Raw genomic sequence first — 19042 nt, forward strand, 5'->3', positions numbered from 1 at the left:
CAATTTAGTCATAAACCTTTTAAGAATTTGTCATTTAGTCATTTCAATCAATTCGACTCAAAATCACTAACATGAATGACGATTAAACATCTTACGTGGCCAATGAGGCCCGAATGCTTCTCCTCGTGGCCTGAAGGTGCACGGAGGCCTTTATCCGTCGTCGATGAAGATTGCAACGCCTTTGCTCATACCAAGTGAGGCTTGGTTGGCACCAACCCAGAGCTAGGTAAAAAAAAAAAAAAAAAGCAAAGAAAAGAAAAGAGCAAAAAGTAATAAAAAATTAAAAATAAAGAAATTGTTTATGTTAGTGTTAGTCATGCTATATAGGATAATCGACATCTACATCAGCAATTTTAAACTAAAATTACTCGAAAGGATTACATTATCAAATTATAAAAATGCTTAGGACTAAACTGACATGATTAAAAAGTTTATGATTAAATTGACCGGTGTAAATAGGTTTAGAACTTTTTTTAGTAATACTTCTTGATTTTACATGTTGGCATTTAGATATATTAATGGATTTTAAATGTTTCGAGTTAAATAGAAGTCAATATAAATTTTACCAAATTCACAAAAAGTCAAAAAATAAATAGAAATCACTCTCGACAATGAAGGATCTAAGAAAACTGATATCACTATATATAAAGGCAAAGTAACACGAAAATGTAACAACGTTTGGTAGATAGATATATTCATTACAAATATTAACAAATTAAGGAAATAGTCTTTATTTTAGGCCTCTTAACATCTTTTTTTAAAATAAACAATGGTGGAGCCACTTGACCACCCCAAATGGGTAACCAACTAAACATCCCTTTCAATAGAGCCAAGTTTAGGAACTGAAACTATGTTATAAGCCCTCCACATATTAAATGCAAGAATTCAGTTTTCCTCTATTCAGTATTCACCATATGGTAAAACTCACTTGCACCTTAATTCTCTCTTATCCTTACTTTATTTTGAAATTACCATGATAATGTGTGGAATGCGTCCAACCTTGTCAGATAAAAAAAAAAAAAAAGCGAAGAAGAGTTTAAGGACCGCGGGACCATATTATAAGCTGCTCGACATATTAAATGCAAGACTTCAATTTTCCTGGATCCACCATATATTTGTGCAGTAAACTCGCTTAAACCTCCTCCATCTCGTCTTTATTTTATTTCGAAATCACCATGATGCCGCGTGGAAGGCGTCCAACCTTGTCAGATAAAAAAAGGCATAGAAGAAGGGACAAATGGGGGAAACCGCCATGCGAGGGTAAACTTCATCGTCATTAATGCCCCATTTGCACGGTCAGTTAGGTCCTTCCCAAATAATTGTACTTCTGGCCCTCACCATCCAATCAATAAAGGTGAATGGATACTTCCTTAACTAATTACATTTACTCATTCCTGACATGTCTTCCCAGTCCCAGTCAATGACTTTCCAGTTTTAGACTTCCACTCCACTTTCTCATGAGGCTTGGATCTACCAAGAAAGATCATTACTTATTGGATTATCTCAAGAACTAGCCCAAAATTTGAAGAAAAGATGGATGTACCTGCATTGGACTGACGTAAATCGAGATTGGTCATCGGATCATCTCAAGAACCAGCCCAAAATTAGAAGAAAAGATTGATGTACCTGCATTGGGCTGATCTTATTATTATATATAAATCGAGATTTTAATGCAATCACAAATAGAGTAGTGTCATTAATGACTAGAAATTTTGCTGACCTATTTCCAGTCTAAAGAATATATTAAACCTAAGTTATTGTCCGTAAAATTCTAAGCGCAAGTGAACGTGTTGAACAAGTAATATAACGATAAAAAAGAGTATCATCCCAATGAGATTGATGATTAATAAAGTAATTAAATACTAAAAATAGATTAATTATAAAATTTATCTAACAAATCAAAATAGAATAAATTAAAAATAAAAATCTTAAAAGCAAAATTTGGAGACTAAAATGCGGTAAATCAATCAGATAAATATGTTAGAGCTTCCGATTTCACCAGAACAATATCGAACATGTAATAGCGGAATTTCCTAATCTATTTACTATCCTATTTCTAGGTATAGCAAACCTACTCGATTTTCTCTATGTGAATTAAAATAAACATAAATGCATTGAAATTTATTAATATTCCTAGCTTATGAGTCTTTTGGATTACCTTATTACCAAAAGTTACACAAATAACGCGATATATCTCTATCTATGTTTAATTCATGATTAGATATTATAAAAAGGAATTGCATATTATCACTTCTCAATCTCAAATATGCACATCAAATCATTCAAGCAGTGGCTAGGTACAATAATATATGACTCACATGAATGAAATCACTTGTACACATAAAAATCATGAAATTCATGTCATCATGATTAGGCTACATCATAGTCCTAGCAAAAGAAAATTAGAACATAGCAGAAGAAGAAAAAAAATATAAATCAAATCCGGCATTTTGAATCAAAGAACAAAAATTCTGTCATCACTTTTGTCATCTTTTCAAAATACTTGAAAAACTCTTAGAACAATGAAAAACAATCTGAAAAAAAAAAAAAAAAAAAAAAACTAGCTGTCCCCTCAAGCTCTCAATGTTCTCCTATTTATAACATACATCCATGACCCATATCCCCAAGCAATTGATTACTTTTTTGGATAAAATTAGAGAATAAATAAAGGGAATCTTTGATTTGACTTATCTCTCAACGCTTGCGATAAAATTAGGTAACAAAATCAAGAATTCCACGATTTGATATCCATCTTCCAATGTTTTGGTTGAATACTTAATTTTGTCATTCATTTCATTATCTTCTCCATATCCATTATTCTGCACAAATAAGGAGAATTCGAATAATAAAAAGAAAATCCAAATATTTTTTCATAAATATTGCATTATTTATTACCTAAAATAGGTAAAATAACTCTATTTTTATAGAGTTATCGAGTTATCGGTAGGGAGTGAGCATGGTCGGGTTGGTCCGGCCACCCTAACCTAGGACCAACCCATACGGTGTCGGTCCTCAATTTTTAGGACCGAGACCGACCACATTGAGCTCGGGACCAAGGACCGGACCGACCAATGGAGTTCGGTCGGTTGCGTCAACCGAGACCGATCAATAATTTTTTTTAATCTTATTTTTTATACTCCCTAAAAAGCAAACTTACAAATTCAAATTACACATCCATCAATAATGCGGCATTGTGCAACTAAACTATAAATACCAATACATATTTAGTAAATTTAAGATGACACAATAATAGAAAATTTCGTACTAAGTAACCGCTCATCGAGATATGGGACAAGATGGAAAGTTCTTGTAATCCATCTATCTTTAATATTCATAACACCATATGCAAAAGCGTTTCCTGCATTTGATTGTAGAGTCCATCAACCAAAAAAATGAGTTTCACACCACTTGACTAGCAAATCACTATAGCAAGCTGATCTTACTCTACTCTTCAAAAATTTCTACCATTTGACACAAATTGAAAAGTAAAGTGCAGCTGAAATTCATTAATAAAATACAATTAAACCATAAAAAGTTCAAAATACTTAATATAAACCATGAATATATAACTTCACATCTTGTTAATTCATGAACTTCTAAATACCTGAAAACAAAACAAACGACACATAATTAATACTCAACAAAAGTTTTAAATTGAAATTACTATTAGTGCTATTGATAGAATATCTTAATATAATATAATATAACAGACATTTTACTTAGGTTTGAATATATAAATGAATTATAAATAATATAATAAAATATGCGGGGTTGGTCCAGGGGTTGGATGACCCAAATCTTAGGGCCAGAGGGCCAACCCGCACAGTGTTGGTCACGGGTTTCAGGACCAGGACCGACCCGGTCCCCTTGGGAACCGGACCAGCACCGGGTTGGGTCACCGGTCAGGGGTCGGTCCGAGTCGGCCCTAAACCGTACTCACCCCTAGTTATCGGGCAATGTCAACTTTTACCTATTCAATGACTATTTTTTATTTAATAGTGCTTACTTTTTCGATTTGGGGTGAACTTCAATTTTGTTATTTCAATACTAATGTTTGCATTCTGGTTGAAAATATATTAGTGCTTACCGTTTAGGGTAAATTTGCGATGGGCAATTATTTCATTCATATCTTAGTGTCATAAAAGTTCAGGAGTCTCTATTGTGGCCGCATCCTCTTTACAATTGATGGTTTGAATTATATGCAATGTGAATGCTAAAAGATGGAAAAGGCTATATATGAAAATAAACCTCGATATAGTATCTCACTTGCCGTGGCACCAACACCATGAGTTCGACCATTTTTGTAGATAGTAGCCTGTATTTAGCTTTGGGGGGTAAGTATTAAACCTCTAGCATCTCTACTGAGCAATTATATTGTGGTACTGTTTAATCCATGCTAGTGTGAGTCTGTCATGGGAGATGCCTAGAATGAGTAGCAGTGCTAATTGCACCTCCCGGGCCCTTCTCTCGACAAGCAATCTCTCAATTGACCAGTTGTAATGATTTTTTTTTCTTTTGTAGTCTAATGACAAGTACTAATCTCAAGACTCAATTGTCAACCTAAGAAGTACTTAGATGTAGAGGTGTCAACAATTCGGTTAAGTTCGGTTCACTTCAGGTTTTTTGAACCGAATTGCGCCTTGGACCGAATATAGCTTGAACCAAAGAATCAATTTGGTTTAGATCGGTTTTTCGATTTTCTTTTTTGAAATTATAAAGAGATTTAGTGGAAAATGAGAGAGATTGTATAAATTGCATTATTAAGAAGAGTGACAATTTGCAGTTTGATTCGATTAACCGAACTGAATTGATTATCAAATCAAATTGAAAATGCACAAAAGTTTGGTTCAGTTTTGGTTTGATTTCCGGTTCGATTTTGACACCCCAACTTAGATGCATGGATGCGTGGACATGCTAAGTACTAATACATTTTCCTAGAAATTTAGTCATGAAATCAGCATGTTGGTGGAATCAACGAGTATGTCTAGATGCCCAGAAAACGAAGCAACGAGGAGCTTTGCAAATAGCTGAGGCTCATAAGTTTTGCTCGCGTTGTGAAGAATTGAATTGAGGTAGCTGCCGACATAGTTGTCGCTGCCGATCGAGAAGGCGAAGATCAACTTGGCTAAATAGCTGGAGAGCTCATCAGAGCTCTTGACGAGTCTTAGTAAATCATTGAGGGTGGCACTATCAAACTACCTCACTTGGTCATTCAAATTAAGACATTTGCCCTAAAAAATAGTTCCCACATCATGTGTTTTCAAGGTTCAAGTCAAGCCCGTTACAAGACGATATTTTTACTTTTCTTTGTAATGTCCATGCGAAATTTCACGCATAGTTTATATGGTTAGAGTCCTTAAAGCTTGATATCGATTGATGGACATCATTTGTAATTTTCAATTTTGAGACTGGTTTATAATTTGAATTTAGCGGCACTTTAAATGATAACTTTATAAAAATAGAGTTATTTTACCTATTTTATACAACAAATAATATAATATCTGTGAGAAAATATTTGGTTATCTTTTATTTATTCAAATTTTATTTGTTCATGCAGCATAATGAGATATTGAAAAATAAGGAAAAAATGACAAAAGAAGGAAAGCAAGATTCTTTAATTCAAGAAGTCAAATTAAAAGCATTGGAAGATGGACAACGAATCAATGATTTTGCACAAGAGATTTTTTTTTATGTGACCACATGGGTGACCTTTTGGGAAATTAACTTTATGTATCGTAAATCTTAGTATGATATGAGTTAAAGAACACAAACTCAGCGAGTTAGATTAATAAGTGCCACATTAATTGAATTAAAATGGGACTACAGCAAGAACTATAAAGAAAAGAGAGCAAACAGAAGATGAAGAAACTTCATGCTACAAGCCAAAAATGAGCTAGTTATGGAATCGATTTAGTAATTTGTGAATCCCAGATCTGGGCACTGGACATCTCGTTTAAAAGATCAAGCTCTCATTGACTTTGAGAAGTCTACTGCCGGAAGTAACGAACAATTCTTCTCTGCATTTCTCTAATTCTCGTGCTCATATCTTGGTGAAACACTGGAAAACCTCTCCGGGAAGCAAGATGAAATTGAAGGAGCTCTCTGCATCGCCTTGTTTTGCTGATTCATTGCTCAGTGAAGTTGCAAATTATCGTCTCTCCTTCTTTTTCCTGCTATCTGATATCTTCAACGACAAAAAAGATGAAGATTTAAAAGTTGCATTGCTTTTGGCAGAGTGAGACAAGAGAAGAGTACCAATGAGATGGACCCAAGAAGACTTCTTTGGTTACTGAAAAAATGGTCAATGGGATAGTGGCAATTGGCCATGCTACTAGAAATTCTGAAAGCGCGGTTAAAACTGGCCCACTCGAGAAAAAAGATAAGGCCAAATATTGTATATAGTTCTGAGGTTCACATTACTGTATGCTGTGGTGTGGCAATAATTGTATAAAGTTCTTAGCCCCACTTTGGCAAATTTGCCAAAAAATTGTTTAGGTGAATGTGGGGAATTACTAAAAAAGTCCTAAACGTATTGTAATTGTGCCAATTCAGTCCTAAACTTTTTTTTTTGCCAATTTAGTCCTAAACCTTTTATAATTGTGCCAATTCAGTCCTTCCGGCCAAAATTGGCGGCGGGCCCACGTGGACGCCGGCCGGAGACAGCTGGCCGGCGAGCAATTTTAATAATTTTTAATTTTTTTTCAATTTTTAATTTTTTTCGATTTTTTTTTCGATTTTTTTTTTTAACCTTCTTCTTCTTCCTCGGCCGGCGGCGCGGCCGGGAGCGAGGGCCGCGAGGGCCGCCTCCTGCGCCCGCGGGAGGCTCGCCCCCCGCCGGCCCGGCGGCGAGCCTCGCCCGGCGACGCGGCGGCCGCCGTCGCCCGGCCATGGCGGCGAGCCTCGCCGAATCTAATACGGCCTCGCTAGTGGCGGCGAGGCCGCCGTCGCCGGATGGCGAGGCTCGCCCCCGGCCACCGCGGGCGAGCCTCGCCCGCCATGCCCCACGCGGAGGCGAGCCTCGCCGGATCTGGGTGCGGCCTCGCTGGTGGCCGGCGGCCCGCCGTCGCCGGATCGCGGCGAGCCTCGCCGTCTGGGCGACGGTGGCCTCGCCGTCGCCCGGTCTGGCGAGGCTCGACCTCGCCATGGCCGGGCGGCCGAGCCTCGCCTTTGGCCGGGCGACGGCGGCCCACTCGCCTTCCGGCCAGGCGAGCCTCGCCCGGCGACCGGCAGCCGCCCGTCGCCGCAGATCGAGGCTCGACCTCGCCATGGGTGGCGGGCCGAGCCTCGCATTTCGGCGTGGCGAGGCTCGCCTTCGCCAATGGCGGGGGGCGAGCCTCGCCCGGTGGCCGGCGAGTCAGCCTCGCCGGCCCTCGCCCGCCGGCGTCGAGAGGAAGAAGAAGAAGGTAAAAAAAAAAAATCGAAAAAAAATCAAAAATTTTAAAAATCGAAAAAATTAAAAATTGTTCGCCGGCCAGTAGTCTCAGGCCGGCGTCCACGTTAGCTCCAGCCGGCCAATTTTGGCCGGAATGACTAAATTGGCACAATTATAAAATGTTTAGGACTAAATTGGCAAAAAAAAAAAGTTTAGGACTGAATTGGCACAATTGCAATACGTTTAGGACTTTTTTAGTAATTCTCCCGGTGAGTGTGACTCTTCTTTTTCTGATCTGCTGAATTCCTTTAAAAAGCATTGAATGTAGCTCAGGTTTCAATTCTATTCCAAAATCATCACGGAGCTTTTTCTACGCTATTGTATGCTTTGATATCTCGTCTCTTGATCAGGCACATTTCAATTTTTTTATGCTGTACTTATGGATAGTGGCTAGGTTTCAACATCAAAGAGTTCAAGAAGCTCCACGCAACTGGGCAAAAATTAGGGAAGATTTCACATGCAATTCACCAACTATAGTTCTTCCTTTTCTAGAAAATGATTTTTTTTTTTTTATGATTGTCACGCAACAAATTCTACTCTTGGGATTCCGAGAACTGGTACAGGCCTCGTCAATGGTAGTTTCTCGGCCCTTTTGCCAATAAAAGAGTACCTTTCGAAGAACTGAAAACCTCCCGACCATAAAAAAGGAAGTACTGAAAATCCTTGCGATCAGTTCATTTTTGTTACATTTTGTTGGTCAACCTTGACTTGACACTCCCATATGATTCTAGCAATGGGATTTAGCTTATTTTCAAAACACGAGAATATCACGAAAATCTCAAAATTATATATTTATAATAAATTTATTTATAAATTAATTTTTAAATATAAACAAATTTCAAATTGGTACACTTATGATAAATTTATTTTTTATTCTTTTCATTAAAATTTAACCGTCAAAATGCTAAGTTGGATAATATGTAATAATTGATGGGTGTATCAATTTGAAGTTTTACTCTCCATTTGTCATGGGTGTATCGGTTTTACATTTTTGTAGATTACCGGAAATTAATGGAGGGTACATTTGTCGCAAATACATCGGTTTGGGTTTTTGAAAGTTAAAAAATTAATTTGAGACGAATTTATAATAAATATATCAGTTTAGAGTTTTGTCATGATTGCCAATTGTTACATATTATCCAACTTAGCATTTTGACGGTTAAATTTTAATGAAAAAGAATAAAAAATAAATGAAGGGTAAATTTGTCACAAATACATCGAGTTTGGGTTTTTGAAAGTTAAAAAATTAATTTGAGATGAATTTATAATACATATATCAATTTAGAGTTTTATCATGATTGCACAAATTTTTCTCTTGGTATTAACCTCTTCTTAATTATAACCAAAAACTCCAACAAGAGTGGGAAGTGATCACTAGGTGAAAGGTTCTGCAAAAAAAAGTGACTCAATGAAGGCTTCTAGAACGGTGAAGGGGTAAGAATGAACTAAATTGCACACAAAATAAAATAAGAGCATTCATGGATAATAATAAAACTAGAATTAATTCACAAGATCATTTTTCTAAAATATTGGGAACTAAAATATTAAGCATGCTTCTCTTAGGAAAAGTGTATACCTGCACAAAAAGATGAAGCAGGATCATTCGCCCCGGCAAGAGCGCCCAAACAAAGAGAGACTCCCAGTAAATTTTTAGAATGCGAAGGAGGTATGCCCATCCAACAAGAGAAGATCATTCCTGGATTTTATGCGCAGAGCAGGAACTTAATTTTCAAAAGACATTTTTTGACGTGACAACATGAGTGACTTTCTTGAAAAGTGACTATTTGTACTGTAAATCTTGGTATGAAATGAGTCAAAGAACACTAACTCAAGTGAGTTATATCCGAGGGTGCTACATTAAATTGAATTTAAATGGGACTAAAGCAAGAATTTTAAAAGAAAAGAGAGCAAACGGATGATGAAGAAACTTCCTGCTACAAGCCAAAACTGAGTTAGGTATGGGATCAATTTAGTAATTTGTGAATCCCAGATCTTGGGTTTGGTCTTCTTATTTAAAAGATCATGCTTTCATTGACTTTGAGAAGTCTAATGCAGGAAGTAACGAACAATTCATCTCTGCATTTCTCTCTGTCAACCAGAAAGAAAAAGAGAAATGAATTGACCTGTTGACTTCCTCCTGCTTAAAGAGTCCTTCCCACCTCCCTCCAAATCCAAGAACTCAATTTTGAAGATGGCAGGTAGAAACGTTTGGGGGTTGAAGCAGCTGTCTCTGCAGATGTCATGCAAGAGAAGAAACTTTGAAGCTTTCTTCAGGAGATGTGCCTCAACCTCATCACAAGTGCATGAGAATTGCAAAGCCTCACTGCTGAAGAAATTTAATGCCAAGATTCCTGAAGAGTAAAAATGTCTGCATCTACCGGTCCCATAAAACTGCGTCAAGTAGAGGCAAAGGCGTATGATCCAAGCATTGTATCGATTGGCCCTTATCATCGTGGAGATCAACACTTGAAAGAAATGGAGGAGGTAAAGCTGAAATTCTTCCAGAGTTTTCTCAAGTCAAGACAAGAAGGTGAAGACGAACATGACAGAGTGATTTCGGCAATGGAGAAACTAGAGCCGAGGGCTAGGAGTTGTTACGCAGACGATGTTAAGTTGAGCAGAGACGAGTTCACTGAGATGATGACCATCGATGGCTGCTTCATCCTGCAGCTCCTGAGGCAGGTGGGCGGCTGTTCTTCTTCATCCCTTCTTCAAAGGTGGATGTTGCCAACGCTGCGCCGTGATTTAATCAAGCTTGAAAACCAGCTCCCAATGATAGTTCTACACAAATTACTCAAATTTGTCAATGACAATTCTCAATGTGAATACTCGATTCTTCCCCTACAGGACCTCGCTTTGAAGTTCTTCAATCCGTTACTGCAGAGGGACTCCCATACGAATGCTGCCGGTGCCACTGCGATGAATGGGGCCTGTCACTTTCTTGATCTTTTCCGATCCAGCATTCTCCCGGAGATACAGGATCAGGACCGGAAAAGGCAACCGCACATGATCCGATCTGTAACTGTGTTAAAGGAAGCAGGAGTAGTCCTTGAGAAATCACCCAATGACAGGGCATTTGACGTCCAATCCGAGGGAAGGTTCCTGAAGATTCCGCCACTCCACATCGACGATCACGTAGGCACCTTGTTCCGCAACATGGTGGTTTTCGAGCAATGCCACAAGAAATGTAAACCCGACGCGACGGCATATCTGTTCTTCTTTGACGGGCTCGTGAACTCAGCGGACGGTGTGGAAATCCTCCATTACAAAGGCATAGTCCACCACTCCCTCGGAAGTAACGAAGAGGCGGCGAATCTGGTGAACAAGCTGTGCAGAGAAGTGGACTGGGATGGAGAAGAGTCGTATCTGCACAAAGTGGTGTGCGAAGACATTGACGTCTACTTCATGAGCGCTCGCGCGAAACTCAGAGGGCGCCTCGTTCATTACTACTTCAGCAACTGGACAGTCGGAATTTCGACTGTGGCAGGATTGTTCGCGCTATATCTGACGCTAATCCAAACAGGTTGCAGTGTCGCTGACGCACTAGAATATATGCAGGAGGAAAGCTTCTGGTCATACCTAAGTCTATCATTTTTCTGCCCTTCTCTCGCCCCTTCATGCCGCTAGATCAAAAGGATTTGAACAAGGAATGAAGTTTGAGGATATGCAATTAGTTCTTGATAACAAATTTGCAGGCTCTTTTGGATGTATGATGGGCGTTCATCCCCATTTTCTTGAGTCTTATTCTAAGTCTTATTCCTTTGTTTCATGATGTCTTACCAATGATCTATCTTTAGAATTCTAATATGCTAGGAGACCTAAAAAAATTGTGGGAAATGCTTGGTTGGGTCAATGTGACACCAACCAAGCTATCTATTCATAATAAAGCTAAGAGCCCAAAATTACAACATCTCCCTTATTACCATCATACATAAAATAATAAAGGAAATAGACAAATATATTCCATTGCCCAAATACTCTCAACACTTCCCCTCAAATTGGAGCATAGATATCACTCACGCCCAACTTGACTAAAATAATATGAAATGATTTAGCCTTTGATTATTTAGTAAACACATTAGCAAGTTGATCACTAGACTGAACAAATGGCACATAAATTAAATGACTCCAACTTCTCCGCGATAAAAGTGAAATTAAAAGTTAACTAAAATGTTGACTTTTAGTCAAATCTTTGACCAAAAAAATTGAAAAAATAAAAATTTCTCAAATACATCTTTTTATAATACTAATTTGACTTAGATGTAGAAAATTTTGCAAAAATCAATTAAGAACCTTGTTTTTCGAATTTTTCGGTTTTAGGTTCTAAATCAGCCAAAAATCACATTACTTTTATTATAATCATAATTAGGTATAGTTCATTATTTAACATTTGGTTTAAGGACTATTTTAAATCTGCTCATGCATTCTGTTTCACGAATTGCTCAATCAAAATACAAATTGCTATTTTGAGCCCTAATTAGGAGGCCAAAATCGATTCTTTATGAATTGTGAATGGACTGTTGTTCTTCACTCATTTTCTTAAGATAATTCCAAATTTGAAATTGATTTTGGGGAGATTTACATCAGAATTTCTCGCATGGAAGAATTTTACTATTTCAAGTATAAGAAAGTCAAGCAATTAGGCTTTAATTGGCAAAATTCGAATTGATCCATTGAAGGTTACAATTTAATTTAATAAATCTAGGTCCAATTTTGATAATTAGACCTAAATTCATTTTTTTACATAAGCTCGAACACTCCAATTCGAGGTTAATTTGAACATATTAGGTGATCGTACACATGGGTGATTAATTAGATAAGACAATTGTGATATTAATTTAACTCAATTTCAATCAATTTACAATTTTATCCATTGAATTACAAATTTGATCATTTTAGCTCTTTAGGGTCGATTCAAAGAATCTATGGTTTTGACCTATTGCCTTCATGTAATCATTTGATTCAGTCAATAAAGATCTCTAGATCGCATTCATAAAGTTTGATTGGTCTAATTGAATCACAATGGGGCAATTTCCTCTCAAATAAGGTAAATATTCTTTTTAGGGACCAAATTGCATAAATTTTGAACACACAAGAGTCCCAAGCAAGCAAAATGGCCAAAGTCGAACCAAATAGGTCAAGAACTGCCGAACAGAAGTGAAGGTTAGACTAAACGATTGATTAGCAGCGATTCTGGTTGGTTCGGCTGCTTGCCAGTCGATTCTGGACCTCTAGCAATTGATTCTGGGATCCTCATTATGTCAATATCACTTATGCACCTTTAATTTCTAGAAATTTTGCAAATTAGTCATCGAATCTCATAAAATTGCGATTTGACCCTAAGTGGACATTTTGATGCAATTCTCAATTTTAACTCAGGTTTTTGCAAATTAAACCCACTACATCGATTACTCGACACCTCGAAATCGAATTTTGATTGTTGGATTACGATTCGATCGTTGGATGGAATCGACGGTCAAAATTGCTTGATTTTGAGAGGGTATATCTACCCATTTTCCCTCCATTAAAAATGGAGGCCTCATTTGCATGAAATTTCTTCTCTCTTTTCAAGTTTCTCTCTCGTCTCTTTGTTGTTTCCCACCATTTCCTCCTTTCTCCTTGCCAACCAAACTGGTCGCACGTCAGTTCTAGCTCGTTGGCCTCACGCCGGCGGCCCACCGGACGCCGCCTAGCCCCCGGCGGTCCCTCTCATTCTCTTCCTTCGTCCCTTGGTGAAAACCGCCATCTCCAGCGGCTGATTGATTGGCTTAAACCGATTTGTTCTGGTCAGTTCAAAGAACCGACGATCAAGTCGGTTTTCAAGTTTACCAGCTCGACCGCCGGTTCGGCAACTGAGATCGGCGAAGCAGACCCCGCCGATCTATCCCTGAGTTTGTTCCCGACCTTGCTGTGGTTGGGAACTAATAGATCAGCCACCTGAATACCTTCGGTGGCCCGATCTCTTCGGAGAGTCCAAAATCGGTCCAAGTAGGACCGATTCTGTTCCAGCCTAAACCGAAGGCCGCCAGTGCTCTCAGGAGCCTCCAACCGCTGGCGATCAGTAGCTCCAGAGGTCCCTGACCTCGCCGTAGTTAGGGATAGGCGGATTGGCTACCGGATCTCCTCCGGCAGCCGATCTCTACCGGTGAATCAAGACCGATCCAACTTTGGACCAATTCTGGCGTTTGCTTCGAACCAGCGGTTCAACCGACCTCGATTCGGTTCCCTTGGTGGTTTGTGACTATCTGATCGTGATTCCGGAGATCCGTGTGCGTTCCGAAGAGCTTGATTCGATCGATCGACGACGTCTACAATCAACGAAAACGCGTAAAAGGTAATGTACTTTATCTCGAACCATGTGAAGCGAGGCTGGATTAACCGGTCGTGGCGAAGGTTCAATCTTAGGGATATATGCTATGTTCATATGCTCATTGATGAGTTGCTCAAACTTGAACGTGATTGATTGTTCTTGATGAACTTGGATGATTAAACTTGTTTAGGCTTGAATCTACATTTTCGTATCTACTGGACTGATCGGATGTTTTGGCCAAAATGAGGTCTGAAATGACCTGATCTTAGTTTGAGTTCTCTTAGACTTTTAAAATGCACATCACTAGCTTTGAATTAATAGGTCGCAGGCCCCAATTGAGCGATGTTTGGCCCTCGAAAAATACCTCTGAAAATGTGCGATTCTGCAGTAGTTTAGGTCAGTTTTTGGTTCTGTTTTAGTTCTGACTTCAACTTTTTCTATTTTTGCGCTGCTTTCTGTGTTGACTTCTGGAAAAACTTGTCTTCATGAAAGTTGTTTGTTATTGTCTTGAGTATGTCCTGTAATGTTTTGGAATTTTTGGACATGTTAGCTAGGTCAAAACCCCTCAGATTTGAGATAGGGTCAATCTGCCCTATCTTGATCTGAAATGGATTTAAGAAGAAATGGACATGTAATTGACCTTGTTCAACATCAAGTCCTTCATGAAAGATGAAATGCATATTATATGTGTTCAATTGATGCATGATTTGCAAAGTTTTGATATCGTTTAATGCATCGATTGCATGCATTAAGGTAAATGGGTGTTACAGAAAAATAAACCTTGTATGTTGCGTGTTTGTTTTACTATTTTTGTCACAACTTCGCATGTTCTTAATTGAGTTTCAAACTCTTAACGAAAAATATTCATCATTGCATGTTCTGTATGTGAGATTTTTCGTTGGATTTTTGCATGTTCATAGGTGACTGAAATCATGCTTGTTTTGTAGCGTTAAGGTTAAGATGAAACCTCATCATGTATGCACTTTATCATGCCTGTTTGAGTCTATTAGAGACTAAATCTTGTGTTGATGTCTACTTGACTTTTAAAGTATATAACAAGGTTTGTGTGCATATGTGAATTGTCATTTACTTTATGAACACCATGCCAGAATTTATTGCCGTTGGTACTTTTTAAATTGCTTCTGTCAAGACATGGTAATTCTTCCTTACAAAGACAGCCTTCTGTTATTCAGTCAGTATCTACAGCAATTTGACCCGGATGGCAATCGAGTATGTGTTTATTTTTTGGGTGAAAATAGGGAGTTTCGTCTCCATCTCTAGTTTCCAAAATGTTAAATCTCAAATTGTTCATTTCACATTTCAATCAAGGGCATACTGTTTATGGAAATAAAGGAAGCACATATCAGCATACCTAAGTTATTTTTGATAAAGTAATGGCACTACTACTTTTACATGCCAGTGACGTGATTATTCCTGATGTACGTTATTGTCTAATTTCCATATAGCTACATAAAACATCTGAGAGAGGTGTGCACAACTTCTTCGAACATTCATTGAAGTGCTTTGTGATAGACCACCTGGTCATGATTGGGAGCTTGAACCAGGTTTTACCTGTAGTGACTATCTGTTTGGAATGCTTCAGGTTAGTTTGCAACAAGTGCTACTAAAATTTACCTTTAAGAAGATTCTAGCAATAGCTGAAGTTCCTATGTTTATTGTTTCTGAAGTTTAAGATCTCACACTTCTCTCGGAAAGGAGACATGAGTTCAGTGGGTGATTTACTTATAGTCACTCGGTTGTTTTCTACAATTGATCTCTTTTAGATATGGTGAACTTCTATAGGGGATAGGGTTTGCTCTGTATGCCAATGGTCGTGAGTTTATAACAGTCACTGTCAAAGAAGTGACCCTAAATCAGTGGGGGCTCTTATAGCATTGTATGAGCGAGCAGTTGGGATATACACCTCACTAGTTAATATTAATGCCTATCATCAACCTGACAAATAGTTTACCTTATAATTCTTATTTAAATTAGATTATTGCTATATGTTTTGTGCTTATTGCTATTGAGAATATGTCTGGCCTCTCGTTGAGTCAAGAAACCCAATCAATCATCCAACTGGCTGTCTTTTTTCTTGGCCCCATGTGCGATTGAAATTCTTAGGTGTCGAAGCTGGGAAAAAGGCAGCAACAGAGGTATTAGCTCTTCAGAAATGGGTGTTGGCTTTACTCAACGAGGCTAGATATCTTACTAGAACAAGCTCTACTAAGATGGAAACTATAAGCTCTTAAGAAATGGGTTTCTGGTTCATTTTCTTGAAATTCAGATAGCTTTGTTAATTTTGCCTTGGTGTTGCATTTTTCACTTACAAGGAGCTTGTCGAGCCTCTGACTCTTGAAGAAGTAGCTGAACATTGCCATGCTCCTGAAGAGGTAATCTGCCCAATCCTAGGCACAATTTAGCAATCCACAACTTTTGAATTTAGCTAATCCTTTTCTATGGCCTTGTGGATGCATATTTAAATGATCTACAAGATCATCGCTCACATTGCTGCCTACAACAGAGCAATGATTGCTGAGGGCAGTTGTGGATCACCTAGAAGCATCAAAGTTTTCCTCGGGGAGTGTAATGTTGATGAATTATATGCTTGATTTTCGCAGAAGTTGGGTGTCTCGCTGCGCACCTCTTCGTAAATTTTCAATAAGCTGATTTTGATTGTGGTACTGAATCTTCTTCAGAACGGGGGATAATTTGGGAGATGGAATTCTTTTACTGGAAGATCTTTGTCTTTCAAAATTTTTTGGAATTCTAGAGTCTGCATGTCACTTTACAATATGCTCCAGGTAAGATAATTGTGCATTCTATTGACGACCTTAATAGCTTCAGTAGCAATTGGCTAACACTCTGCTAAATTAGCAGGCTCTTACCATGCCGCCATATGCATGGAAAAGCGTGAAGCTGTCAAAGTTAAGATACGAGTTTTCACTGTGCATTCTAAGGATAAAGCAGGTCTGTGCGCATTAGTTGGACCAAATAATTATTGTAGAGTTCTGAATGTTTAAGTGTTTGCTATTACTTGCCGGCAAAGGGCCCACTCCATTGAAGTTAACTATGAGGAAAACAATACCATATGTGAGAGATGAACTTTTTTCTGGACCCAGTGCTGTTGGAATCAGTGACTTGATTTGAGGATTTATTATTTGTGTTCTGTGGTAACATTTATGGCTATGCTATGTGGTAAAAGTTTCCGGCAAGAATCTCAGTAGTATGGATGTTAGCATCAAATCCATAGTCATTTGATGTTCTTGATCCATTTAAAAATAGGAAAAAAGAAAGTATTGGTTGATGGAAGATTTTATAGGAGTGGTATAATCTGCGCTCTTTGTGACCTTGAATGGTTAAGTGTGCTGTCTCTTATACAAGCACCATATCACAAATTAATTACTGAAATTTGAAACGATTATTGCATTAATCATGCAAAAGAAAAACGAACTTATCCAAGAACATCATACGGCTCAAGTGACCCATGCACTTGGGAGAAAATATTGGACACACCTAAATTGTCATCTTTTTAGATCATCCTTATTTGCCACGAGCGTCTCTATGTTGAATGAGTTTTATGTTCAGGTTATCACTGGATAATGTTCAGGTTATCACTAGATAATATTAGGATGTAATCTTGCATTTTGTGTGCAATGATGCAATATCATAACCTAATGAAAAAACTGGAAATTGATACTCTTTTTTAAAAAGTGCCTATGAAGATTTCTCCCCCATTGAGTTCATCACAATGGATGTTAAAGTACAATTTGCATCCAAAAATTTACTTGGTCAATTTTCAATAGCAATGGAAATCCCTCACAAACTCCTCCAATGTCTCCAACAACTTACTGGTAATCCTTTGCACTTTAGGATATTCGGATGATCTTGCCACCCTTGTATCCTTACACCAGTTGTAGAATGCAATCAACTCATCAATTTGCTTAGCAGCACTAGCATAAACATCGAAAGCGTTGACACAATCCCAGTACTCCATGTCTAAAAACTTATCAAGCAAAACAACCAAAACCTCACAGATATCAGCATATATCTGAAAACTCTCTTTCACAATAGTGTACAATGCAACCAAGATCAAGTTGCCATTCTTTGCCAGACAAGTGGGCCTACACACCAAGAACCGGTCTAATAGCCTTTGCAAGTGGCCCATTTTGCCAAAAATCCTTTCTTGCTTCATTTCCCTCGGTGGAGTCACTACCCTCCTATCTTCTTTCCCTTCTTTCACAGCCACACCATCGCTCATATCCCCACATGACCTCGACCTTCTCATCCCCCCAAAATTACCATATTCTCCTCCGTAATCACCATAATCACAATCATTCGCGGGGTGGGGACCGAAAATCATCTCAATTCCCATACCTATCCTCATTGTGAACACTACCACCACCATTAGCACTTCCACTAGGACCACCGCTGCCGCTCTTTCTATCAAACAGAATCAACTCGAGTTGCTGACCAAAATACATAGCATAAGTCCGCGCAAAAGCCAAGTGGTCCCATGAACTCGAGTGAGCCTCATCTCTAAAATCAGACAAATTCAACAACCTAGCACCATGCCCGGTCGCATACGTTATCTCCTCGCGAAAAATTGGGTCTCCATCATTCAACAAACGATGGATGACCACTAGGGATTTGAGATCCACAACGTACTCGTGGGTCTTGCTCAGTCGCTTCGAAAGCGCAGAAACACACGCAAGAACATATCCACGCGAGTATGAAGCCAAATTCAGGGTCCGACGAATGAATTTCTCATCCACAGGATCATCATCGTCAATCGTGGCTTTCACGATATTTACTTTGGCCTCTTGCGCCATGTTGCCCGCGACCTTCGCGAGGCCAATGCTTGTGTGGTCCTTGACAGTCCCCAGCAATTTGCGGATCATGCTTTGAGACATCTTCACCGTCACCCTTACCTACCAAAACCGCACAAGTCATCTAAACTAGTCACGCTTGACTCAAAAGCATCACTTGAGGCTGATCTAACCAGCTTTCCAGTAATTCCACAAAACAACAGCACCAATAAGCTTAATCATTTTTGTGCTCGAAGTCATCATGCTTTTAACTGCGATTAATCACGCGATCAACGAAGCATTCGGCTCGACCGATGGCTTCACTTTACCTAAACCCCATAAATAGGTTTTAATTATTTCACAACTACAGCTCACCATGCTCCACTATGCTTAATAAAGCGATATATGTAGTATCGAGCTCCGGGAAATTAGCTTTAGAGAAAGTGTATCAGATCTGGAGAAATTAAGCTCCGGCGGTGCGGACTTTGAACG

General features: G+C 38.7%; 1 protein-coding gene, 1 long non-coding RNA gene and 1 pseudogene across 3 annotated transcripts; 2 read left to right on the plus strand and 1 right to left on the minus strand.

The window, feature by feature from the left end:
* Window positions 1-9796: 9796 nt before the first annotated feature.
* On the plus strand, window positions 9797-11059 carry LOC104429866 (UPF0481 protein At3g47200-like). The gene has a single exon (XM_039314033.1). The coding sequence runs from the start codon at window positions 9797-9799 to the stop codon at window positions 11057-11059; it is 1263 nt and encodes a 420-aa protein (XP_039169967.1).
* Window positions 11060-15225: 4166 nt separating this feature from the next.
* On the plus strand, window positions 15226-16929 carry LOC104429864. Of its 2 annotated transcripts, none has more exons than XR_005551020.1 (4): window positions 15226-15345; window positions 15867-16135; window positions 16238-16546; window positions 16623-16929. It is a non-coding gene; the product is annotated as an uncharacterized LOC104429864 (long non-coding RNA). The 2 variants fall into 2 exon arrangements; XR_005551021.1 differs by having other exon boundaries at window positions 16364-16546.
* Window positions 16930-17541: 612 nt separating this feature from the next.
* On the minus strand, window positions 17542-18758 carry LOC120294105 (annotated as a pseudogene).
* Window positions 18759-19042: the final 284 nt, after the last annotated feature.

This window comes from Eucalyptus grandis, chromosome 5 (genome assembly GCF_016545825.1).
Source record: "Eucalyptus grandis isolate ANBG69807.140 chromosome 5, ASM1654582v1, whole genome shotgun sequence".
Classification (NCBI taxonomy): Eukaryota; Viridiplantae; Streptophyta; class Magnoliopsida; order Myrtales; family Myrtaceae; genus Eucalyptus; species Eucalyptus grandis.